General features: G+C 29.9%; 1 protein-coding gene and 1 long non-coding RNA gene across 5 annotated transcripts in view; one reads left to right on the forward strand and one right to left on the reverse strand.

Annotated features, from left to right (window-relative positions):
• P130cas (Serine_rich_CAS and FAT-like_CAS_C domain-containing protein p130CAS) overlaps window positions 1-27475 on the reverse strand; it is a 184693-nt gene that overhangs the window by 35654 nt on the left and 121564 nt on the right. For 3 of the 4 annotated variants that reach the window (XR_014435387.1, XR_014435388.1, XM_083080067.1), the window contains exon 5: window positions 25151-25711. Coding sequence is in view for 1 of the 4 variants with exons in the window: in XM_083080067.1 (XP_082936193.1) it covers window positions 25151-25243 (93 nt within the window). In the remaining 3 variants the exon portion in view is untranslated. Of the gene's footprint in view, window positions 1-11114; window positions 11288-25150; window positions 25712-27475 lie in introns of all 4 variants that reach the window. The other variant, XR_014435389.1, reaches the window with a different exon arrangement.
• On the forward strand, window positions 9708-12341 carry LOC145960540 (uncharacterized). Its single transcript, XR_014435393.1, has 3 exons — window positions 9708-9882; window positions 10301-10458; window positions 12000-12341. It is a non-coding gene; the product is annotated as an uncharacterized LOC145960540 (long non-coding RNA).

The following is a 27475-nucleotide window of genomic DNA, read 5'->3' on the forward strand; positions in this document are numbered from 1 at the left end:
ATGCATCGAATGCGAGCGGAAAGTACGCGCTCTTATTGCGTTTGAGGGAATGAAATATTTAGCAGCGTCTGTGTGTATTATTTTCACGTCACATAAATTGTCATCTTGATGCTTGATTTGCATACAAAATGGCATTGTGTTAAAATTTCAGATAAATTAATCTTTAATTCGCGACATATTATCGCTTCTTTCGTAAGTCCATTATTCTATCGTATTCTGCGTAGGAAAAAATGAAATTATTGCTAATAAATATATTATTTAATTATAATTACAGAGACAATATTTTAACTTGACGCTAGGTCATTACGAATTACTTGTACGACATCAATCGAATTAATTGCAGGTCGAAGCACTTAATCATATTCAATGCATATACATGATATTATTTTTTAAAGCTAGTTTGTTCAGGATCTAGAGAACTTCTATCAATAGCTAATTGAAAAATAACAATGTATTTATATAAGAAATAATCATGTTAAATAATTATAAATACAAGAAAGAAATTAACAAAATTTTTTAAATATAAGAGTGAACAATCAGATAAGCACAGATAATATCCAAAATTATTTGGTGCCATGCGCATATAATTAATAAATATTAGAATAATTTTTTCTTTCACATAAATATGTCTACTTGTTTACGCTCAGTGCGATAATATTTTATGAATAATAGTAATAATATCTCGAAAAGTATATCTCTAAAAGCTGCGCTCTCTCCCAAGAGAATCTTTCGTCATGATCAAATTACGAATCGCCAGGAATATCTCTCAGTGTGAGTAAATATTCATGGATAGATAAGTCTCTCTGGAGGTGTCTCGCGATGAACGATGAAATTTAATTATGATACATCGACAAGTACATTAAGAGACGAACTTTATTCAGCGAGCATTCGATTTATGTCTACAACAAAAAAAGAGCGCGAATCATTCTTTCATATCATATTCATAATGACTTTATTTTCAGGTCTTCATTTTCACTCTATAAAAATAGAGCATAGAAAATGAGAAAAGTAATTGCGAAAATCTTATATATATAATTTAAATATTTTTATATAAAAAAATCATACATATATGCGTTAATCTTCATATTAGAAAATGGAAAATAATATTTATGATAAAATTTATAATATTTATGATAAAATAAATTTATATAATAATTTCATTCTGTTATTGCACAAAGTTTTCGATCTCATACCAAAAAGAAATTATAAAAATTTAGATTTATAAGAAATCATGGCGTTCTGTTTCTGTTTAAAAAAATTCTTATTTAATTTTTTACAACAAATAGGAATGTTTACCAATGGGTTTTTCTCCCAGGATATAAATACATTCAAATCAGTGACCACTATATACACACATATAGACGAAAAGATGGAAACTTGCTCTCTCACATAACGTACGTATACTGAAATTGCCGATCATTAAGAGCATCCGGTCTTTGAAACGCTCTGGCTCAAGTTTACGAGACCAGTTTCTGCACCCGAATCAATTTGCAAGGGTCGCGCGTATTGTCGATCCTTCGTCTCGTGAATAAGAGGGGATGTATATAGCAATGCACACATATATTCGTCTGTATGTGTGCATTGCGACAATAATAGTAATTATTGCTACACAAGAGAGTAGTAGAGTATGTCATTATATTCAATGTTCCTCATAGAACGAGCGTATGTACTTGCAACGGATATGCAATTTAATAACAAGCTGCAAAGGAAGTGGTTCGAGAAAAACTCAAGTTTAAAATGTAATTTATGTTTGTAAAAATCCTGATATAAACAAACTATTTTACAGAAAGCATGAATATATAAATCTCCTCCATATATTTGTTGCAAGTCAAAATATTAATTGTATAAAATTTCGCATTAATTCAAAACTTCCTACTATCTTGTTAATTTATTGTTGTGTTTGCGAGTTTAATTTTTTTTTCATTTTATTTTAGCGGATATATACGTGAATCTGTAAGCTCTTCGTCCTTCGTCAATCGTGTTTCGTCAACGTAACACATGTCGCCATCGACGTTCGACCGTCACGTTCCCGACGATCGGATCTCTCGTGGTTGTGGAGATGTGAAATCATGAATGACAACTGGCTCAGAGCTTAAAGGTTGAGCACCAGTGAATGGCAGGATGTAACATTTGGTTCGCACGTGGTAAGATCGGGCAAACAATTTCATCCAACTTCACTATCGTAGCGTATATAAATTTACTTATATATATTATATTATATTATTATACATATTGTAAATGCACACTGCACAAACAACAATGGCTTTTTCATGTTCATGCATACTTAGTAGTTCTGTCTTTTAATATTTTAATTTATGAAACATATATACTAGTTCTGCCTTTTAATTTACGGAACATTTAAATTTAGTTTATTTTACGCGAAGGTACCAATAAATGTGTTTATTTTATATTTTTTAAATGAAGATTATATTTAAATTTGTGCATCGTACATAAAATACAATATTGCTTAAAATCTTGACACATCACTAAATAAAATTTTAATTATGAAACTTTACGCACGCAAATCCTAATCAGAAATTCTTTCTTATTTATCTCATTATTTTTACTCAAATATTTTTTAAATCACAATATTAATAAGGCTGAAAAAATTGTAATATTTTTAAATAAATATTTAATTAATATAATCTATAACCAGAATTTTTAGAACAAAATGCTAGCCCAATAAAAAATTTTAAAAGTTTGGGAGACACTGTTCAGAAAATCGCAGTGTCCTAAAAGCAGTTGTCTTAGGAATCCCTCAAGAACTATACAACGGCCACCCACGTGTACCTTGTATTACACGCATTGTCGTTTCTTCGTTGCGGATTTTAAACGCCTTGAGACGGCGAGACTCGGATGTAAGAAAAAGCAAAAGAAACTCGAATCCTCGAGGAGACCAAGGACAATATGTTTCCTGAGCATTTTTTAAAGGCTTGGCCATATCATTAAACCGGTGTTTATAAATCCTCAAAAAAAAATTGCAAAGAGTTTGATAAAATACGCCAGTAAATAAATGGGATGAAATATAAATGAAGTACATTGTGATTCAAATAACTTAATTCCATTTATATAGAATCTCAATATTTAAATGCTTAAATTTTATTTTAAAGCTTCTCTAAAAATTGCTAACCAAATCCATACCATTTATATACCATCATTTATTTGTGAAGTATCTATCAGCTTTTACCGATATAATATTTATTTTAAATCTCATCAATTTTTTATTCCTTCATAATCTCTCTTTTTAAAAGCTTCACTCACGCACGTTTCGGTTTATTCAATTGTATCTTTTATATTTTAATAATCACTCTATTTGTTTCATATAAATGACACGTTATAAACAATATTTATTTAGATAAACATGTAATCCGATACGAGGATGAAATGGGATTTCTTTTTTTTCGATACAAGCGTAGATCATGCGCGACGCGACGGAAAATATTCGCGCTCCCCTATCGCATTTTCATTCCATCATGTATATTAAACGCATCCAGTTGAACGATCGGCGACATTTGCGAATAACCGGATAGGAAATGGAAACTTCACGCGGATGCATACCTGCCGAATGCATATTCCGCGTTACCTTTTTGTTTGCGCGCGAATCCTCCCTCAAATTATCGATGGTGCGCTCGGCATTCATCCGTATAAAGATCGCGACAGTCGTTAAAATGCATGGGAACCCCGTACGAATGCGCTGTGATATAATGCGTGAGTATGACGTATGCACGGGTATATTTTAACCCGTTGCATTCTGAGAGAGCTTAATAAGCGTGCGATTTCCGGTGATTCTTGTACGTGTATTTTTACGACTGCATCTATTATAAGAACACGTATAATTTTATTATACATATAATTTAATAATTGTCATGTAACTATGTATAATTCAATTTTAAAAATCATAACTGTAGAATATTCTAAATACACAAATGTATCCTGTAATTATTTATCTTATACAAATAACTACATAAAAATGTATCTACATATTTGCATAAAAAGAAATACATAATTGTATATATTTTTTTATCATTAAAAATTAAATAACAGAAAGTAAAATATTCTTTGTAGAAAGACTATTTCAAGCAATCTCCAATCTTTCTACGATTTTTCGGACTAATCAAGGATGTTCCAAAGTAATCTACAAGTGCATCGATGGGATGCAAGCAAACAGGAGGCTGGCAGTATTTTGCAAAGACTCTCAAATGTCGCCAGAGTATCGATCGCATCGATCAAGAGGCGTGGAGTGTAAAATCAAGATAGATGTTCCATTAAAATCACGCTGTGGATGGATCTGACGTTGCCTGTCGGCCGTCACATCTTTCGAAAGAGTATAAGGATTGCATTCATAAGAATCGTTGCAACGATCCAGCCATGATCCTCATATGGCGATGATGCGCCATCGCCGTATCGATTCCATTGCCGTTTCCGTCGGCTTTTTATCTTCGCTGAGATCTTTCTCCCCCGGGTTGCATCGTTTTTATCCTATTTTTGCCCGCCCGCATTCCTTCAATAACTTCAATATGGTACCAAATGACATGTACCAATTTTTGATTGCTTATTGATTTTAATCTCTTGATATCGATGCTTACATGCATGTAATATGTATATAATTATTATTATATGTATGTAATTATACCGGTTTATTATTATTAAAAATCTACAGAAAAATGCAATTTTCACTTTTTGATAATTTCTTAAAAATAAAAATTGAAAAATCTTATCTTGAAGGAAAGAGTGCAATCGTAAATTATTTATCTTTATGTTTTTTTGTCACTATTGGATTAATATATTCATTTTTCATTTTCTTTAAAGTTGTTTATATTTTAATCGGTTTATTTTTTGCTGAGTAAACTTCTAAATTTTTATTATAATTTAAACAAAGTCAACTTTTGACATTTTTGACGATTTTATTTGATCAAAATTTTTGATACAATTTCTTTAAATCACGATCTCAAATCATAATTTATTAAACAGAATAAATAAAAATGATGGAATTGGACTAGTTTCTGAGAAAAAGGTTGAAAACATGATTTTAAAATATAAGAGTGTTTCAAAGATTTTGACGACATTCTTATACGTTCAACGTTTTCTTTTATTTAGACATCATTAGAAATCATTTTATATAATTCAAAATGTTCAAGAAATTATTTACTTTTTTTAAGTATAAAAAGGATTTTGGTATTTTAGTTATTTTCAAGTGCTCTCTCCTCTTAAGTGGCGCGTGCAACTTTTACGACCCTTTTCGTACGTGTTTCGTTTAAGATCAAGAGCACTTTACCCGCAATAAAAAGCTTCGAAGTGGAAACAAATGAGCGGTCTATTCAGAATTTTGGAAGTTCCTCAAGCATGGCGAGTTCTGTTCCTTGTCTTAAACTACATAACTTACGGATCATTGTTAATCGGATCAACGTGCCTTCATTTTCAAGAAGTCTCCAATTTCAAAGTACGCGACCGGCATGAATTTTCTACTTGCTACTTATTTTTTCTAACCTTTGAGAAATCATGTCGAGAACAAATACATTGTATAAAAACAACTATTAATAAATTGAATAACACACTTAACGAAAATATAATTTTTTCAGACAAATTAAATTCGATGATAATTTTTCGTATGACAACTGTGTTGAAAAAAGCAGACGGTGTCATTTTTCTGAATAATGAATCAATAATAATTAACTGTTAGTCCTTACTTATACTTGCTTTTTAACACACAGTTTTGATTATCATATTGTGTTTTTAAGTTCTTTTTGCTTACTTATGTAAATTTATAATCATGTCATTTAATATCTCGTTTCTTTTTTTAAATAGATTTTATACAAAAATTTTAATTTCTAAAATTTATTAAAAGTTATACTAAAAGTTATAATTTAAAATTGCACTAATCTTTTATTGCATCAATCTTTCTCAAGAATATTATATTTCATATTTAAATAAGAAATGTAAAATTTCGTAGTACTTACATGTATATAAGTATAACATGAACATAGATAATATAAGTATATACACATATAATTAAAATCAAAATTTTTTAAAAATTTTATCAGTAAATTTTGGCCTTTTTGACACTATATAATTTTTAGTATTGTTATTATGTTAGTATTGTATTAAATATTTTTAAAATAAGATTATATTGCAAAACAAGATTACGCATATGTGTATTTTGTAAATAAAAATTCTTTTAAACGATTAAAGAAAAACGAGATTTATTTGAAATGCAAATTTTGCTGTTGAAATTTCTCTAGATTTCAAATTTCATATATCATATCGCTCTCTCAAAATACTTATGTCAAAATGCCGTTTATATATTATAGCAAATAAGCAAAAATAAAAAAATAAAAAAAAATGATTAGAAGCTCTCTTGAGAGCACATCAAGTATGATCTCTCACTGGGAAACTTTCAATGTAATTGAATGTAATTCGCATAATACGCATAAATGTTTAAGCATTCGATAAATGATTCTAATATCTCAAATTAACTAGAATCAAACAAACCGCAAGCATTTCGGGTAAAGGACGAGCAGATATCTAGTACACACCAAAACGATTTAGCCCCCATAGAATTTCCGGTTAATCGAACTCTCGCTTCCGGCGAGGAGATCGACGAATCGTGAAATCGAAGGGTATCGACAGGTAATTCGATAGAATCCGTTTCCCTTGGAGACGAAAATAACAAGATGTCCTTCAGATATATTTTGCACAATTTTTTTATTTTGCAATTTTCTTTTAGCGTGTGGCAAACGTTTGAAAATTATTTGAAAGTTGTAAAAAAGAATCTTTAATTAAATTTTGTCCCTAAATTTACATGAAAAATTTTGATAATGCTAATAAAGATAAAAATGTATTCATCAATGTATTATATCAAAGCTATTTAATAAAAAATTGATACTTTATCAATCTAATAGTAGATATATTATATGCACAATACATTTGCAAAATCGAGGAAAAATTTAAAAAATAGAACTTGGATAATAATTAATCTTGTATTATTAATTAATTGAATATTATTGAATAACTTTTTTATAAAATTGACAGTTCAGTTTTTAAAATTTTAGATATATGATGAAGAAATTATGAAAATCCAAATACGTTTGCATTATAAATAATTTTGATCCACAATGAAGTTATTATGAAGCAAATATGCTGATATTCGTGGTTCAATTAATTATAATTTAAATAATATCTTGTCATGCATAACTAGACATTCAAAATTCGCAATGTAAAGCGATGTGGAAGTGTACTAATGGATCATTATGCATTTATCTGAGAATACAATGAGTAATATTTAATTGACCGGAACTATAAGCGGTACCAATGTAACATTTATTACATTTCGGGATTTATAAACGAAAAGCATTGCGAAAAATTATTTTTGAGAGATTAAAATCAATATTTTTGAAGAATCAAAATTTTATTAATTATATATATCGAAATTTTAAGAATAAATACTCTCTCTCTCTCTCTTTCTCTCTTTTTCCGCAGAATAAAAAATTTTTTCCAGAGTTGAAAATATAGCTAAACACTCGAAAAATGCTCGCGAAACATGGCTGTTCCACGAAACAGTAGTTGAAGGAATACCTGCAGAAGATGAACGACGCTGCGTTTCGGTCGTATTTTTCGCTATGTTCGCGAGCAGTAAATAAGAGAATCCAGAATCCAAGTCTGGCACTCGCGAAGTAGCATACGAGTATATTGGTTATACGTGCGGTAATAAATACTTTCGAGACTACGCAAGAGAAAGAGATTGCAGCTGGTAACCGTCCAACTGTTGAGCCGCGAACCGCATATATAAATCGGTAAAAGACTTTTAAGATTTTACGGCGGGTACACGCATACGTACATATTGCAGGAACTTTGCTGGCAACATAAAGGTAGACGACTGCTATCGACAAGATCATTATTTTTCGCGGTTATTGTACATTAACTCTTGAAATTTCATTTTGTAACGTGTAACGTATTTTGATGATGGTCTTTTCAAAGATTCATGAAATCTAATGATCGATAATACGAAGCGTTATGAAATTAATTAACTATACTCTACGGTTAAATGTGTATGATCGTAAATATGAATTATTACTGTTATAAATTACTACTATTACATATAGAAATTAATTATGATAAAAAATTCATTTTAAATTTATTATATAAAATATAAAATAGAATGTTAAAATTAATTAAACGGTAAAAAGGTAAAATTTAATAAATACGATTCATAATTTTTTTTCTACGAATATTAAAAAAATAATATCGATAAAAATATTTTCTCTTTTATAATTTATTTATAATTTATTTAAATCAAAGAGTTACTATAATTTATTTATCTGAAAAACCCATAAACTTAAAAAAAATTATTTCATGTTAAAAAATTTATGCCACGCTTTAATTTTGCAATAAAAACATAGTTAAAATATTGTATAGTTAATAAAAATATATATGTATAAAGCGTTCAACTACATGCTGAAGATAAGAGTTCATTCGAGTTCTACGGACACAATCCCCGGAGTTCTCTTTTACGCTCATCCATTCTCGTCATTAATATTCCAATCAGCCGCGTTCGTGTCGCGTTTACGCTTGATATCGATCAGATTCTTTTCTGCCGACGACGCACGCCATGGCTTCGAATATCAACGAGACGAAGCACCATCGATGACAACGAATAGAGAGCTCTAGGCGGTTTGGAAAATTTGCCCATCGATGAGAAGATATTAATTCGCGGCTATGGTTATGATTATGAACTTATCGATAGGATCAATTTAATCGATAAAACGAACCATCACTGAACGTAATGGAAGAGCGATTTTCATTTTCTCCATGACTGAGAATGCCAAGCATACCGATCTCTATAAATGAGGTCTCGCATATTTGACTCTTCTATTATTCTCTTGCTATGTGTTATTTATCAAATAAAATCGTTCATATGCGCGTATCGAAGGTATTTCGATTTCATTTTATTTTAGATCGTTTTTATGTCTAAATCTCTATGTGTAAGCAATAGAAAAAATTTAAAGAAATTAATTAAAATTTAATTCGATGACATTTGTATCGCTTTCTTCGAAAAATAGACTTCTTGATAATTTTGCCCAGACAATAATTGCGCTTTTACACCAGCGACTTGCAAGTGCATCGCATACGTTATTCAAAGCGAAAAGAGATATCTCGAATGATCCTACGCACCGCACCTTCGCAGAGGGGCGTAAGCACGTAATAATTCTTTGACGTCAGAAGAGTCGGCAATAATTTATCGAGATAGCACCATGAAGTCAAATGATAAAAGTGCCGGCAAAGCGTAGGCCCACATTCTAAATTGCGTTGTCACACCGATACAATCGATACTATTCAAGCTTAACGGAACAATTGAAACATGCGATGATATCAAATGTCCTAATAAAATTCAAGGCAAAAGGTTCGATCGCGCACTTGCTGCTAAATTAAATAAATAGTAAAAACGATAATAATATAACATTAAGTAGACAAGAATATGCAATCAAGTTATAATTAAATTAACTGTCATTATCCCATAAATAAATTTAACGACAATTTTAAATTTTATCGATAAAAGTCATTATTAATTTCGACTTCGCGCGTTTTAGTAGAATTAAATTATTTAAATTTGAAATTATCAATAGAAAGAGATATGAGATATTTTTGACAACAAAATATATCGACTAGTTGTCGCATTTTTACATTATCATCGTCGTTGTAGTTTACCGAGTCTGTTCTACGTGAACTGTCAAAGCGACGATAACTGTCAAACTGAGAAAATATGGACGATAATTTTACTATGGTTGGCCGTATCTCCTTGCGCAATGTGACGTGAATCGATCGCCTTGTGCCGAATTACGACCATCTCGCTCGGGCGAACAACCTGAGTCAACAGTAACCGTTGGGGTGCGTATACACACGTAGTATCCGGGGTTAATCTACTCCCCTCGTGGCTAGTTTCCGCGAGAAATTATTCTCGCTCGCTTCGTCGCTCAACAGACGACGTATCACGGGTTTTCACCCGCATAAGAGACCAATCCGTATTTGAGAAAGTCAACCATAAGTAAATACATATATATTTTGATTCATATTATACATTCAATTCATATTTCTTTTCATAGAGAGGGAGAGCTCGAGATAAATTTTTCAAGTAATGTGATTCTAATAAATAAATGAAATAATAATTTATGATAATAATTTGAGGGGGGAAAGCGTCTCGATTATCTTTTATATAAATTATTTAATTTTATATAAATTATTTTATATCACAATGTGCTATATTTATAACTGACAATAAGGTCATCAGTAATTATTCACCTTTCAGATAGTGATTGATTCTATTTAAGATAAGACGTATAATGTTACATTAAAAAAATGGCAATAATATATGCAGTGCATTGAGCAAAAATATTGATCAGCTGTTATTGTGAAGGATAATGAAGCTGTTCTCGAGGAGATGCCAGAAACATTGAACACGAAAGAGTATGTATAAAATTGGCGCATATCGTGTATGCTAATGAGAACGACAAATTGTCCTTGTGGAAAATTGTTCGAGTTCTCGCATCGCACAATTCTATCGCGAAGGAGAAAGAAGGAGATTTCGATTTCTCATCCTTTCATACTCGTCGACCATTCGATATGCCACCCAAGCGGGTCAGGCAACCGGCCAGGATGGCAAACGTTTGTTGCCTCTTTTCGAGGCAATCCGCGAAGGCACTCGGCCGAAATTACGTCGTGGAAAGTTTTCCCACGGCTCTTATGTCAGGCTCTCTCAGGATACTTCAAGGACTGTCCGTAGTGCTTTCGACGTCCTCAAATTTTTGCTATTGAATAATTTTTTTTTAGATAAAATTACGATGTCTTACATCATTCTGTTGGAAATAATTTAATAAGAGGGAAACAAGATTCAGGTAACTTTAAAAAATTATGAATGTTCAACTAAAAGAAAGAATTAATCTCTAATTATTTTCATTCCTTGCTCATAGCTTTCTTATATAATATAGTTCACATTAAAGAAAATTTTTCAAGATATCTTTTTCTCACAGTTTATCGAATTAAAAAAAGAAAGATTATACTTATATAATAAATGCATATAAAAAATGTAACAAGATTTACAATTCAGATGTTTTCAGACTTACTTCACATGGTAGCACGATAGTAGTTTGACTCCCTGTGTATTCCTTGTGGTACCCCATAAACCTGCGGTTTTATTTTTATTTCTGGATTAAAGATGCACTTAACTCCTTTTAAATTTTTAAGAATTAGCATATACTGGAATTCAGATCCTTTGTGTTCTATGTTTATATATTTTCTGAAATTACACAAAACGAAAAAAAGAGAAAATTAAAAAGAGACGAAAAAGAAGAAAAAACATTTCGATAAAACATTAAAATGAATATATCGTATATATTGGGAACGAGTTCTTCACTGAATTTGTAAAATTTCATGCGCAATCGATCTTGGATAGTGTACATTATTAATGATAAGATTAGATAATCTTACAAACGCGATATTTATCCAAGTATGGATCGATACTATGCATTTCAATCATCACGAAATATAGAGTCTGACACATTTTATATTAAATATATATATATACAATATAATAACTAATTCGAGATAATATAATAAATATATTTAAAAATTATGATTTATTGATTAAAAATAAATAAAATATAGTTAGAGCAAAATAAAGCAAAAAATTGAGCAAAAAATAAAATAAAAAATTTAATTAAAAATAATTTCTGCCCTATGCTTGTGTGCTCAATTTACACAAATAAATTTTACAAAATTCAATTTAATTATTTAGTATTATGTATATTACAATCGCTTTTTGCTTCTTATTATTAGATGCATTTTGATTTATATAATTGAATTTTGATTATGTTAATAAATCTATTTTATATAAGGATATATATATATATATATATATATATATATATATATATATATATATATATATATATGTATAAAATCTGCGAACCCAGCACAAAAACGTGAGAATCTCGGTATATCTTGCGTAGAGAAAATACAAGATTTCACAAACATAACTTGCACGTAAAAAAATTGTCCACAAGAAGAGATACGCGACGGATTTGTCTGCAACCTCGGTGCCATGAACGCGCGCGTGTGGCAATAAACTGGTTTTTCCACGAGACGGCGACTTCAAAGTATAACTAGGGGAGCGAAATAGAAGCGCGGAAAGAAGAAATGTGGAAAGATAAAGAAGAAGGAAGGCGGAAATAGAGCGCGCCAACGTGCCTGACAGAAACATTCCACTAGGACGTATTGTTAAAAATCTTATGCAAGGAGCGTTGCAACCATAACTTAAAACACTTAAAATAAGCATGTTGACACGGTGAGTAGATTAATTTTATCACAAACGCTGTCACGTAAAGAATGATCGTACATATATATAATAAAAGATTTGATTTATATATTCGATTAAATATTCAAATTAAGTAGTTACATTTTATCAAGTTGAAATTCAAAATTAAGATTTAATTATCATCGTAACAATCCACAAATCCACAAATTTTGATTCAAATTAATTAATGTATTGAAATAAATATTTAGTTTATTCTCTTTTATATGTATATACAAATATGTATCAAATTAGAGAGACAAACTTGAATTAATTATATTTAATAATTAGTAATTGTACTTGATAATTGTATTTAATAATTATAAAGTAACATTAACATAAATTAACATGAGCTAAATTAAATTATTCCGATAAAATCTGGAAATTGATATCCAAGAAAGCTTGAATAATTATATATAAATTACGAATTATTGTGTTATCAATAATTACCAACAATCAGATTTCTAATTAAGATTCAAAGCTGCGTACATATGTACGTGTGTTATTCCAATGCTCTGAGTAATGTAAAATATGCTAATGTTAATCCGCCGAAGGCTCACTATTGCTCACTTAGATTATGTTAATCAGAGATTTGCAGCAGCGTTGCAGCAGATGCTACGACTCGACGAGATAAACGAGCAATTAAACCAGATGCATGTTCCTCAGCTCTGTTTTCCTCTCGTACGAGATTTTAAACCAAGGGTGTCTCGAACACCCTTCGCCATCGTGATCGCCCCTGTCTACGAAAGATTAGATTCTAGCTAGAGGGTGGAAACCCGGAATCTGCAGCAACGTCGCTCGTTAATGGAATTTATGTCGACTCTCGTTCTGCTCTCTCACGTTAACGAGGAAATATTGTTTATTTACTTCTTGATCTCTCTCTTTTGCATATGCAAAACGATCGGAGAGTAAAACTTTCTTCGCTATTCATGGATTTCCTCGGGCTTTACATATGTATATAAGAAATCGCAGTGTCTTCGACTTTAGTCCGAATTTTGAATTTCAATAAAATTAATTCCATCATTATTCGAAAAACTAAAGCGGTTAGCGCGATACTGAATTATATAAAGCAAGGCATTATTTTTACAATTGGTTTTTAATTTTCTAATTGCCTTGTTACATGTGTATTTTTTATCATTATTAAGAATAAAATATATCGAAGATCACATTAAAACTTACAAAACTAAATTCTAGGACGTGTAATAATTATGATTTATATGAAAATAAAATTTATATTTATTATTTCGTTTAAATTTCAATGAATTCCAGGTGAATTTCGAATATTTCCATTGTTTCGAAAGAAAAAGCACACACATACATATAATTGAATTTCTATAAAGATCCTTGATTTAATGCGGGCAGCGAAACACGAGTACTTCCTGCGAAGGTTAAATTAGTTTCACCCACATCTAACGAATGTTTCGTCATTTGACCCACGACCTATCGCCGCCATGACGTTACAACCGTGGGATGATGACTTGTCATGGGAGCCATCACGTTGTAACAGAATTTTATTTCTCGTTTGATTAATTGATCTTTGTATCAGATAATTTTCTTATACCCGAATTGCTTTGATAAGCGCTTATAGCTAAGTAACTAAATCTCAAGGAAAATATATACAATATATTTATTACATACTTCAATATTGTCAAAATTCGAGGAAAATTATTAGAAAATAACTAGTCATTAATTTTAAATTACTTATTTTTTATACATAGATTAGTTTTTTATATTTGACTAAACAATTTTATATAAACTTTATTAGTTTTTTTATTTCTGTCTCTATGCAAGTCTCATTTTAATAATATTTAATTTCTGTATTTTTATTAAAAATTTGAATTTTTTCTTATATTATATTCTACTTTTTACTCAACAATATATTTCTATATAATTTTAGTTGTTACATTAAAAAAAAAGAAATAATATTTTACGCGTTACTATAATCGGATAAAAAATGAGTTGTATCTCCGGTGGATGTGAATCAAATTAAAAACAATAATCCAACTCCTATGGAATACAATCGAAATGAATTACTGTCACTTTTGTCCGTAATTTTATTCTTTGAAAAATATAAAGAGGATAAGAAAAAGAGAGATATAGATAAGTTCTTTAGCGTTCTTTTTGTGAACAATCGCGCCGCTGCTGGTGGTCCAAACCAGTTCAAATAAATACGGGGATTCCGCGGACAGTTTCTCTCAAAGAAAGCCGAACAACAAAACGTTTATAAAGGTCGCAGGAAGTTGTAAGAACCAGATTACTTCCCGTGAGCTTTACCGATTTCGGTCACAATTATATAACTCAGCGATAATAACGGTATGTGTATAAAGTTCCGATCTTATTTTTGAGAAATAATAACTTTAAAATCTCTTCCTTTTAAAGTGTTTTATATAATTTTGTTCTAAAATATATCATTCTTTTAAAATATCTATTTTAATAATATTATATTATTTTCAACATTATACTTTAAAATGAATTTATGTATTATATTTCTCTAAAATAATTCTTAAAAATTAATGTAATATTTATGTAATGTAATTTTCCTGATTTTAAAATAAATATAATGTAAGATAAAAAAATATATTTAATCGAGAAAAATATAATAAAAATTTTGTTAAGTTAGAAGAATAAATATATTTAAAGCCTGAAATAAAAAAAATTAAATAAAATAGAAAATTTATTTTTAACACAATTGGAGATACGTCTTATGAAATTGTACGGTAAAGTAAACTGAACTGATTCTCATTCGTATCGCACTGTTGCATAGTAATAACGATAATTCGAAATATACCTATTCGCGTAAACGTTTTATTTGTACACGATATTAATTCTCATGGAGTCGCGGCAGCGAAGAAGATCCTGCGGAAGAAAACGAAAAGAGCGAAGATACAACGATTGCAGAGCGTGAAGGCAGCAAAGTGGAGAAAATGAAAAAGCAGTACCGCCCGCGGCAGGTAAACCGCGCACCTGCTCTATATAATGCAGGATACGTCAAACACGACAATGAAGTCTCTTTGAATGGAGAGGCAAAAAAAGCTCATGGAAAACTGAATCGAATAATCTGTCTCGTCTCTCGCGTATCACGATTTTCTACAACGTGTTTCAAGAAGAATTTGTCGGCAATATATTATGCAGCTAATTTTAAAATGAAAAATGCAAGTAAAAGTTGAGAAATTCCATAATTGTATAATTATTAAGAATTAAATACACCTATTTTTCTTAATAGAGAAAAAGAAAGAAATTGTTTAGAAAGAGCTCAATGAAATTTTGGCGAAATTTTATAATTAAAATAGATTAATCTAAGATAATTAAGTCAAAAGAAAATAATTATAAGAGGTAAAACAGATCTCAAATAATTATATATTATTTACTTTGAGTCTATAGGATGTATAAAAATATTTAAAGCATCACAATTTTCAATTTTCGAATATTTGCTTTCGCGATAATATGTAGGTGAAACGGTTTAATCACTCAATTTTGCAGTAAATATCTTTCTGATCTCATTTACATCATGCGGATGTCACGCGATATACATCCGAGTTAAATTTTATCGCTTGAACATTCCCTTCTAAACCTATCAATTTTTTAAAGTATTATATTATTTGCGTGACGAAATATAATTAATTATAAGTCGCGTTTATCTCGCGTACTAATGAATCGCGTTCATTCATATCGAAATATGATGCAAAATGTCATCAACATATCACAAATTAAATGAAAAAGACAGGTCGAAAAGAATGAAAATTTAAATAACGGGATTCTAATATAAATATACATATATAAATATAGCGCATTCAATTTACAGGTGAAAGTTTGATTTTTCATCTCAAAAAACACTCACGAGAGAAGCTCTGATACTTACATCCACCGATACTTTAGAAATACACCTTGAAAAGATTGCGTGCCCTGTCGCGAGGCGTAAATGCTTGCGTGTGTAAAAGTATCCCAAAGACCGTGGGAAATGCTACAGATTATCCCCATGTATTGGCAATATCGATATGTTCTGAATGTAGGTGGATCAATAATCCGACCGATTGCAATTTTTGTACATGTACTTCGTAATAGATATGTTTTCATAACACACGTAGATACATGTGTGCACATGTATATATGTATGTATGTAATAAAATTTAATTAAATCGAAATAAAAATCTCAATTTACGAATATTTTTTAAATGTAACAAAAACTATATAAAGATAAAACAACGCGATGATATATTTCTCTTTATAACAATAAAAAAAAGCTTTCGAAATATGATGAATGAACAAGTAGTAATCGTTATCTTAATTATACTTCTCTAAACAGGAATGTGGGAAATATTTCTAAAATAAGTATTTAATTATATATACATACACATTATATAATTATATGTATACATATACACACACATATGAAAAGCAGGATGCACATAACATATTGTAAATTGCGCGATTCATTATTTAAAGAAACGACTATACAAGAAACCGTCGTTATTACGTAATCCATTGTCTATCTTCATCGGGAACAGTTGTAACAGAGAGAAATACAGTTTGACAACTTGTTGCTAACTAAACGTGAAACGTACTCGTCGAAAACGAAAACAATCGACCGACTGTCAGGATTTCTCAAGGAAACTATCGTGACATTCTCCAATTGAAATTCTCAATAAATATTCTACTGGAAACTTACTGATAAAAAATACTACGCTCTCTTACAAATTATGTTGTTTTCTGAATCTTTATTTGAAATTATATTTTTTAATTTTTCTAGGAATATGTATTTGATAAACATTATGTTCACATTTTTATTTTAACTGTAAGATTGAATGATATTTCAACGAATCAGGATACAAGAAAAATATCGAATTTAATAGAATCTTTTTAAAACCGATATCACGATATAGTATCGATTTGCCTGGTAATCTGCAATGGTCGAGCAGCTATCTTTTGATTAAACGCTATCAATTGTACAAGTCAATATTGATTTTAAAAGACATATGTGCTTTTAAAACGCGGTTAAAATGTACAATTATATAAATATCATTTATTTAAAGATAACATTAACCATTGAAAGTTATAATTTATTCGCATACATATAAAAATAAGTATTGTATTTACGGCATTTGCGTTTGTTAAATTATAAATTTTTGCGAGAAAAGAAATGTATTGATTTTCTCAAATAGAAATTTTTGCAGTTGTTAGTAATATGTTTAACATTTAATTAACAATTTGTACGAGAACAAAGTAAATGAGGGTGGCTTTGGAATATGTCTACGTCGCTGACATGCCTTGAGACCGATCGATCGCAGTCTTCTCTCTAACTACTCTCCACTTGAAGAAACCTTGCCGTTCTGGTCAATGTCATAACAGAGCAAAAATCCATTTATATTTTTTGTCAAAAATGATGGAAAAAGCGAACACATACGACAAAGTATTATTACAGATTTGTCATACAATTCCATTTATTAATTAAATAATTTATCAATTATACTATTAAAATATTTATTTAACCATATTTGTCTTTTTTCTATTTAAGACAAATAAATATAAATAATTTTATTTAATAAATTTAAAAAAAATTTGTCATCATCATATATTTTTTCATAACTCATTCTTTACATTGAAAAAAAAAATATATATATATACATATATATTTATTTTTTTAATTTATTATATTTTTATATTTTTAAATATTTTTCTCTTTTTTTCATGTCATGAGAAGAGATTTGTTAATAGAACTGCTTTAGATCCTTGTTTTTAGAACGATGGAACTGGTCATGAAATATATAGATCGATTTTTATTTTTGCATATATTTTGCATACTAGTTTCATAAAGTCTGCATACTTAACAAACATATACATATTTGTATGTACTACTTGGTAGTTACAAGAAGTGGGGGATCGGCGTACCTCCCTCGTTCTTCGTCCTGACTCTGATGCCAACACATTCACCTTTCTCCAATGAGTTGCAAGTAATCGAGAGCACAGCTAACGGTAAAACGTATTAAAATACGCGGAGGAGCAGGTGATAGAGGCTTGTAACTGGCGGGGCACTTTCGCTCCTAATTACGCCACTGTCGACCGCGAAATCTCATTAGACTGTCGGCCCATCTTAAGACGAAACCGTCATCAACTAATTTGGGCCTCGAACCATTACGTCATTTTTTTCGTTTTTTTGCGAAATAATCGCGATCAGCATAAAAAATGTGCACGTTAAGATTCTTTAATACGTATAACACCGAAATTAACGTGTTACAATCTTCAAAATGTTAGTATGATGATACGATCTTAAATAATTAAGTAAGCTTTAAAATTTTACGACAGTTAAGCAAATTGTCAGATATATAAACGAATATGTTAACAAGGTAATTATGTTGTTTAAAAACATATTACGTATTTAGTTAATTGTTAAATAAGCATCTTATAGAAAATATATTTTTAAATAGTAGAATAATAAATTTTATATATAGAATAATAAATTTTATCATGATTTATATATATCATTTTTTCCTTTGTCCTATTATTTTTTTATATATCGTAGTCTTTTTAAACTTTTTAAAATTCTTTTTAATTAATTAATATACATATAATAATATTTAATATTCTTCTTCGCTCTACTATTCTTTAGTATTTTTCGACTCGACTACTCCAGTATTAAATTTCTTCAATACATCAGAACTTTACAAAATTTAATTGTAAAGAGAAAATTTTTTATTTTATTTTGCAGAGTCTCAAACTGTTTCTACAAATATAAATATTTAAAAAAATAATATATACAAGACAATGAATAAGATAATAAGGAAAGTCTTGCCTTTGCATGTTCGCACTTTAAGTAAGCAAACTAGTCATAACTAGTTACACAACCATTTCTCATGTAAGTGCGCCAACCTTCTCGCAGATACTCTAATCGCATCGAATTATTTAGAGTTAATATACGGCTTGAGAGTGCTTCAGGGGGATAACCAGTGGCCAATCTAATTAGAGTAAAAAATCGTTAATTAATCCAAGACACGCTTGAAGCGATTTTTCGCGACGATTCCAGTTACTTTGTATGACATGATATAATTATCGTGGCGACGATTTAGATAACGCGTTTTAATTTATTAATCCGAAAGACTCTCGTGTTTAAGTATTTGATAAATTGAACCTTTTCTTTTGAATATATGAACGACGTAAGTCGCAAATTTAATTATAACGATCGACATAGTTACGCTTCGGTACGTAACAAAATCGTTCCTGCATCTCAATTTACATAATTAAAATTTCAATCGTTTACATTTGCTATCGTGTGAGATGATGAAAATAATCATTTAAATTTTTTTATGACATTAATTTTATCCAATCTTGGCTATATTTGTCTGTTGAATATCTTCTTTCAGCTGCGTAAAGAGCATTTTTTATAAGAAAATTTTTTTCTCTTTTTTTTTCTCTTACTATAAAATTATATTGATAAAAGATACAAAGCAAAGAGCATGATCAAAGAGCTTCACATTCGATTACGAAGTGAATATGTTCCTCTGGGATTTCTAATTATCCGTTGATCAGATTTATTCATTAAAATTTTCAGAGTTTAATCTCAGAGCGGAATAATTTTACTCCACCTTAATACTCATGATATGAGTCATATATTATATATCAACTGATCGATCATTATCACAAGTATTAGTTGAACATCCTTGTTACGATTATAATGATGCTCTTACGGTAGCATTATAATCAAGAGATAATATTTTTTATTAGGAAGCGCTTTCATTATCAACTAAATTACGGCTGATGGTAACCTTTAAAAAATCTTGTCAAATATATGCATCTAGTTCAAGCTCTCAAGATTGTAAAAAAAAATAATTAAATGTACTATATACACACAAGATATATTAAAGAACTAAAGTTGGATATTTCACTTTTTGCAATTATTTTAAATTACCAATCATTACAAAGAAAATATAAATATGTCGGTAATATAATAATAATATAATGAAAAATACATAATATATGACTCAATTTTATTATTTGGTGATAAATAAAAATATATTTATAATTACAGATACAGTATTGTACATTTCGCAAAAATCTGTAATAAAATATCTCGCATTATGTAAGATAATGAGATTATAAATTTAAATATCTTTTTATTATTTCTTTTACTATTTCAAATTTAATTTATATGTAAATTTAACGGATATAACACTTTATTATAAAATTTCTCGGTTTTTTATTTGATTTGATTTTAATAATAACTCAAAATACTTCAAAAATATATCAAATTCAGTTTTTTGGCGATAATGCAAATTTAAAATTTTGGAGATTCACATAACTTATAATATTATATAAATAAATGACGAAAATCTGGCGGTGGCATTAATATACATATGTATGAAGGAATTTGCGAGAAATATAAAGTCTGCAGTCATTATAAAATCATTATTCTCCATTTTTTAACCGCAATAATCTTGAATTATTCTCACGCATTTTGACCTATTACTATTGAAATGTCATCTCATATCCCGTTTCTCACGATTATTTCCAAAAAATGTATAATCTATTATTTCTTTCCTTCTCTTTCCTTTCAAAAAAAATCTTCTTTTCTTCCGGTAAAAAATAAAATATACTATAATAGTCTCTCCTGATTGTTGTTTTACTATGCTAACATGCACAGACATACATGAAATGACATCACATTACGTCTTGATTACACAATCTCTATTTATATGTAGAATGCAAAATTTTTAATAACTACATCTGTAGTTTCAGACATATTCAAGAGTTTTATGCAAATTATATTGCTCGTCCACTTTGTTGTCTTTACCATTTACGACCAGAAAGCGGCATATTCGTAATTCTCTAAACATTTCCACTGGAAAAGGGTTAATTCCAACGGTGCGCTTCTGCCGCATTTAATCTCGCAACAATGCATTATTCGCTGCAAATGTTAAGTAACGCTCGACTTATTCACAGTAACTTCTATAAAGACCGTGACATCGATGACATTTGCATAAAGCAGTATTTTGCATAGAGCACGCATGAGGGAATCGCGCGATGACGAGAATGTCGACGTTGAGATGAAGCCGCGATGCGCTGATATCGCTGGATGTTAACGTAATCGTTTCTGCAAGTATCGTCCTTAATTCTTAAACGCCGTTTCTACATTAACCGCCAGTATAATCAATATTAATAGTATACTACTTGCGTTCATGCTATATGCTTACGACTAATGTAGAACGACCTTAACAAGGAAGTAGCCACAAGAGACCAATTCCGTCTTGCCAATGTTCGTTTGTCCAGTAATCTTGTAAGATATATCACGAAATTTGCAAATTTGATTTATCGTAGAAATAACCTACCACCACTAGTATTATTTTTTTAATATATTAAATTAATTTAATATATTAAATTTAATATATTAATTTTATATTAAATAAAAAATTAATAAATTTAATATATATTAAATAAAATAAAATAAAATAAATTAATTATATTTAATAAAATTAATTCAAATAAGAAACTAATTATACTATGTACAAATTGAAATATATGTACATGATATGTATTCTTTGTAAAAAAAGAAAAGAATAAATCTTTTAATCTTAAAAATGTAAAAAAAGACAATAAATGTAAAAAAAGACAATAAAAAATTAAGTCGTGACTGATTTTGAAAATATAAAATATAAAAATATCAATTAGATCGACATAACAATTGCTATAATAAATGTAATAATTATTGAAAATACGTAAAAGAAAAATCTTTCAAGTGACATTGAATTATAATGCCAGAGCGAAAAAATCACAAGACAATGAGTCAATGGAAATAATTATTACATACGTTTCGCACGATTGCAGTCACGTATCTTCCACGAGGAGCGTCATGAACGGAGACTACACAAGGTCCTGCCTTATTTAACATCGGCTTTCGAAACAATCGATAAGGCCCACCTCAAGAATTCTCTCGCGAAGTACGTCACGCACCTTCTACGAACGATAAACCTGAACGGAGAGAACGCGCGTCTCAGAAAAGGAGGCACTTACGACGAAATCAGACGTGAACAAACAGAACGTAGCGAAACGTATGGTGCCTTTCATCCTTTCGAGTCATCGCGGATACGCGGAAAAGGCAATGGCTTCACACACGCAAACGTATATTCGAGAGGGAAAAATTGTCTCTTGTGTAAGTTGGAAAAATTCAATTTGTCGAAAACGGTTTTAAAACAAAACTTTATTTAGAAATAAAGTGTTCTTTTTCTTTACCTCTCTTGATAAACTATTTTTATTTTATATTTTAAACTCTCTTATATTTTTATATTTATACACAAGTTGGCAATATTTTTTCTGTCTGATGATGTGGAACGCAATATTTTTTTTTAATATTAATAAAAAAATTAAATGGGAGAAAATGATTTTTAAAGGACCAGTTTAGTTGGCCAGTAAAACTCATTGAAAGTGGAATTATCAATCAATTTTCATGTGGATAATAAATTTAACATGCCGTAATATATTACATCACATTGTTATTGCGTGATTTAATTCCTGACTTAACGAAAAACTCGGTCTGGGACAACCAATCGGCATTTCGAAACCGACGTGCTGGTAATATGTGAAAAATATATGTCGCAAATTGTTTCGCGGCAATCACAGTAATGTTCATGCCCTTGATTCAGATGCACTTAATGGTGAATTTCAATCGCGCGAATTATTATTCAAAACGTAATTATCGCACAAATTAATTTTACTCTAATATATACATTGGAGGAAAATTATTCTCGATTGTATAAGAATATATAAACTAGTAGTGTGTGAATGAATCTCTATCACAAAATTCTTTTTTCGCGTCATATTTAAAAAATTTATGAAAGCAAAATTATCAATTTACGATCCGTTTTTGTTGAAGTCTCGATAAATCTTAAATAAATCATCCGTTAAAATATATCGTCCGTCTTTTATCTTTTTCATTTCTATTTTTGACGAAAATATAAAAATTTAGAGATATAATAAATTTTAAAACAACTTGAAAGTTTTTCTTGTGAAATTAATGTACAGATTCTCTAAAAATTTGTGTAAATTTGTGTAAATTTTATTCCCATATAATTTTTCAACAAAATTTTAATATTGCCATATGATAAGACATATTTTTTCTTTTCTTTTTCTGAAGAATTTGATTTAAACGATTATTCGTAAAAGAAATCCATTCAATCGATTATATATTACGCGTAAGAAAATAACAAAAAAAAACCACTCCAACCACTTTATATGATAAAATGTCAATGTTGTCAATGTGTCGTCTGCAACGGGCAGACCTACGCAAAACCTTCCGGATATTATCGATCACGTTGTCTGCCTCTCGCTATATGGCTTCTCATCAAGTGACATGTAAACTGTCTGCGTATACATTGTTTGGCAACTCGAGTTTTATCGCAGACATTTACGGAAGATTGCGGTAGAGATAATCAAAGAGCGTTTTTAACGAGAAGCATCATTATTTTCAACATGAAAATTATTAAAGCTTCTAAATATACATTCATATACTCATATATTTCTCAATACACATTCATATACTTATATGTATACTGTTTAAAAAAAAAATCTATCAAAAAAATTGACAAACTATCAGAAAAATTGTTTTTAACTCCAACAACGCTAAATTAAAAATAAAAAAATATATCTTAAAAACAGCTTCCAATATTCCTCAATATTTTATCTCAGACAAAAATATTCTTGAAAAAAAAGTGTTATGTATACCTAATATTAAATTATTAAAATCAAATGATTAACAAGATAAAACACAAAATTTAATTTTAAAAAATTCTTTAGATTATAGCAGTTTTAAAACATATATCAATTAATCTGTTAGTTAATCGTCAGTTAGAAAAATTACTGGTATTCTCACAAGGTTAAAATAGCAATTTCCACGATATTACGTAAAATTCACTTTACAAGCAAATGGATAAAGTTTTAATTAAAATTCTCAGGATGGTTAAAGTGGATACCATGTGCTCTATGTTTCAGACGTATTTGAACTGATTACATCCATTGCCGAATGATATCGACAGTTTTTCTCTCTCGGGATTTCATGATCTGATCTGATCTGATCTGATCCTAAGTACGGCGTGACCTTAAGACGATCGTTTCGTCCGGACTCCATCGAACCATGACAGGATTCCAAGGTTAATCAATTTCTACCTGGCAAGTTGTACGCGGAACATACGTAATCCGTCTATATAACGGAGCTTTAAAATATCGTATGAATAGCGACCGAAATCGCGAACATAACTGTGATAAAGCACCGCGATTTAAAATTAAAATAATTTAATTGCAACCGATCGGAAATTACTAAATCCAGCTATTAATTACCATATTATGCAATATTATCGAATATTACATTATGTGTATTATCGTACAATATTTTCCACGAGAAATATTCCTTTGTAAAATGCAATGCAAAATTTTCTGATGATCTCTGTAATCGCAACATTATTGGCGCCGGTTTATTTTCAGCAAGTTCAAATTTCGCGGGGTTATAGATACGAATAAATGTGCACGTTATGCCGTTTGTTCCGCGATTATTCCGTTAATATTTTTTTTGTATCGTTTAAATATCTCTTAAATATTACATTGATATGAATAAAATACCGAAATAATATCGAACAATTAATAACTTTTACCAGAAGTGAAAATATCGTAACGAAAAATTCGAGCAAGATACATTTGTCGAAAAGTAACATGCACTTCGATATTTTACGTAATATCGTAAATTTGAAACTGCCAAATATGTGCTTAATGACAGCGTCATATAAATCCGTTCGAGATGAATTTAATCAACGTAATATATGTACTACCACTTACTTGGTTGAGCGTAGTCGGGATGATGTCAGGTGTCTGCGGCAGCATCGTTGCGGGCGTTCTGTCGTTTGCGAGCACACCACGAGTCAAAGCCATTTATCGACACACGCGATCATCGACATAATAGAGATCAGCGACGAGAAATCGCGAAAAAAAAAAACACCTTAACGAGACACACTGTGGGATCGATCACGGGCCGCACACCGTTCGTCCTCCTCTCACTCTCTCTCCCTCTCCGGTCTCTCGTTCTCACTGCTAGCTTTCCGCCACTATTGTACCGAAACTGAATCCGCGCACTAATCCGCGACCGGCGTTTTAGAGCACCAAGCTTTCGAAGCCGCGAAAGCGATTAGAAGGCTTGCGAGAGACCGCCGGTCGAGAAAATCCTTTTTCCGAATGCATCGAAGTATGCCGACAGTAACAGGACGCGACGAACACCCCTCTACCGCGAAGTGTGCGCGAGGACTGACTGTGACTGACTTCGGTCCGGGCGGTGTAGCTGCGCGAGCCGAGCGCCGCCGAGTATCGGCGGAGATGGCCGAACGGCTGTCATCCCTCCCACACCTGTATATATACATTATATGGCGTTTTAGAAATTTGGCGAAAACAATAGATTATTAACAATAATATAACAGATTATTAATAGATTATTAACAATAATACAAATGACAATAATAGATTATTATTGATGTGATTTTTTTGTAACGAAGTATATAAAATATGTGTATATTTTACCTTCTTTATTCTATACTTTTCGAAAGTTTTGTATTACTATAATTTTTATTATTACGTTGTAAGAAAAATCAAATTTTATCTTGTGACAAATTTTGTCTTGTATAATTTTATTTAATACTTGAATTTTGTTGTAAAGTACACACACATCGAAAGAAAACGATAAATAATTATATTATAATTGTTCTTTTAAGAAATCATAGAATTTTATAATTATAATATTATTATTAGCAACGAAAAAATATAAAATTTCTTTCTTAAAAAATTCTGTGATAAAAAAACAATTAAAATTACATACACTTGATATTATGTACCTGTCAAAAAATATTTATGAATCCAATGAATGGGTAAAACTATACTACTATATTTAGGAATTTTTTATGATTTTCTTCACAACTTTTTATATATACGAGGTTCTCATTCGTATTCACCATGTAACGGTTGCCTCGCAGATAGCATAATGGTTGTATCTAAAGCTGCTTGCAAATGACAAATTCCTTTCTCTCTGACAATTCACCGCATTCACATAAGTAACTGTACTTTTATATTTAATACGCGATATTCTCGGATATCGTTCTATTTTTTTATCTTTATTCGCATTTTTCTAACAATTATTTGCATAGCTTATTTCCGAGATTTATGGCAAAATATTTACAGATAAAACATTTCAGCTATTTTTGATGAACATGTGTATTTATCAAGTATCTATTTGACAAGTTCCTATAATTTAGTTGATATATGTATGTATATAAATACATATATAATTAGAGGAAAAGCGATTCAAGTTTTGAAAATTGTATTGTTAAAATTAAAATACTTTTCATTGATAAAATTTTTATATACAAATATAAAATTTAACTTTCTTTAATTTTCAGGAAATTATAAAAATTTATGTATAAATTTGTACACATAATTCATATTTTATATTTATGACACAAGTTAAAAATTATATATGGGGGTATCTGTCTCTTCCATCTGTTTCAAGCAGCTTTGGATAAATACGCAAAAAAAAAGAAAGGTGTGGAAAGTAGAGTGGTTTTTTTATTTACGGAGGTGTAGGAAGGAAACGGGAATAAAGACGAGAGCGTCAGCAAAAAGTGAAACAAAAGGACGCGGTTAAAAATAGTGGACCGGTTACGTCAACCGGTCCTTCCAAGGACCATGGCCTATTATATTATTCTCTTTTCCACGCCGTCTCCATAAAATACTTCGAAATGTCAGAAACTGAAGCGGGAATAACGATAATATGTATTTTGCGCCATCGCGCGAGACATTTATATCTGTCAAATGGTAAAAATTTACGAGGATATCGAACAAGAGAGATTTCGCTGTGACTACCGTCACTTTCTATAAATTTTACACGCATCAATTCTCGCTAAATTTTTAATACCATTTAAATTTTGCTGTTATTGAAGAGTATTAAATGTTGTCAATTAAAATGTTTATGATAAAGCCTTTTGTATAATATATATTGTAATATAGTTACATGAAATGTAAATTAAAGCAAATTGTTATAATTTAATAATAATTGTTACAATTTAAAAATTGTTATAATTTAATAATAATTTTATACGTAAATCACTACATTAAAATGCA

The sequence above is a fragment of the Camponotus vicinus genome, unplaced genomic scaffold, assembly GCF_025532165.1.
Source record: "Camponotus vicinus isolate PSW18456_S1 unplaced genomic scaffold, iyCamVici1.0 SCAF_10, whole genome shotgun sequence".
Taxonomy (NCBI): Eukaryota; Metazoa; Arthropoda; class Insecta; order Hymenoptera; family Formicidae; genus Camponotus; species Camponotus vicinus.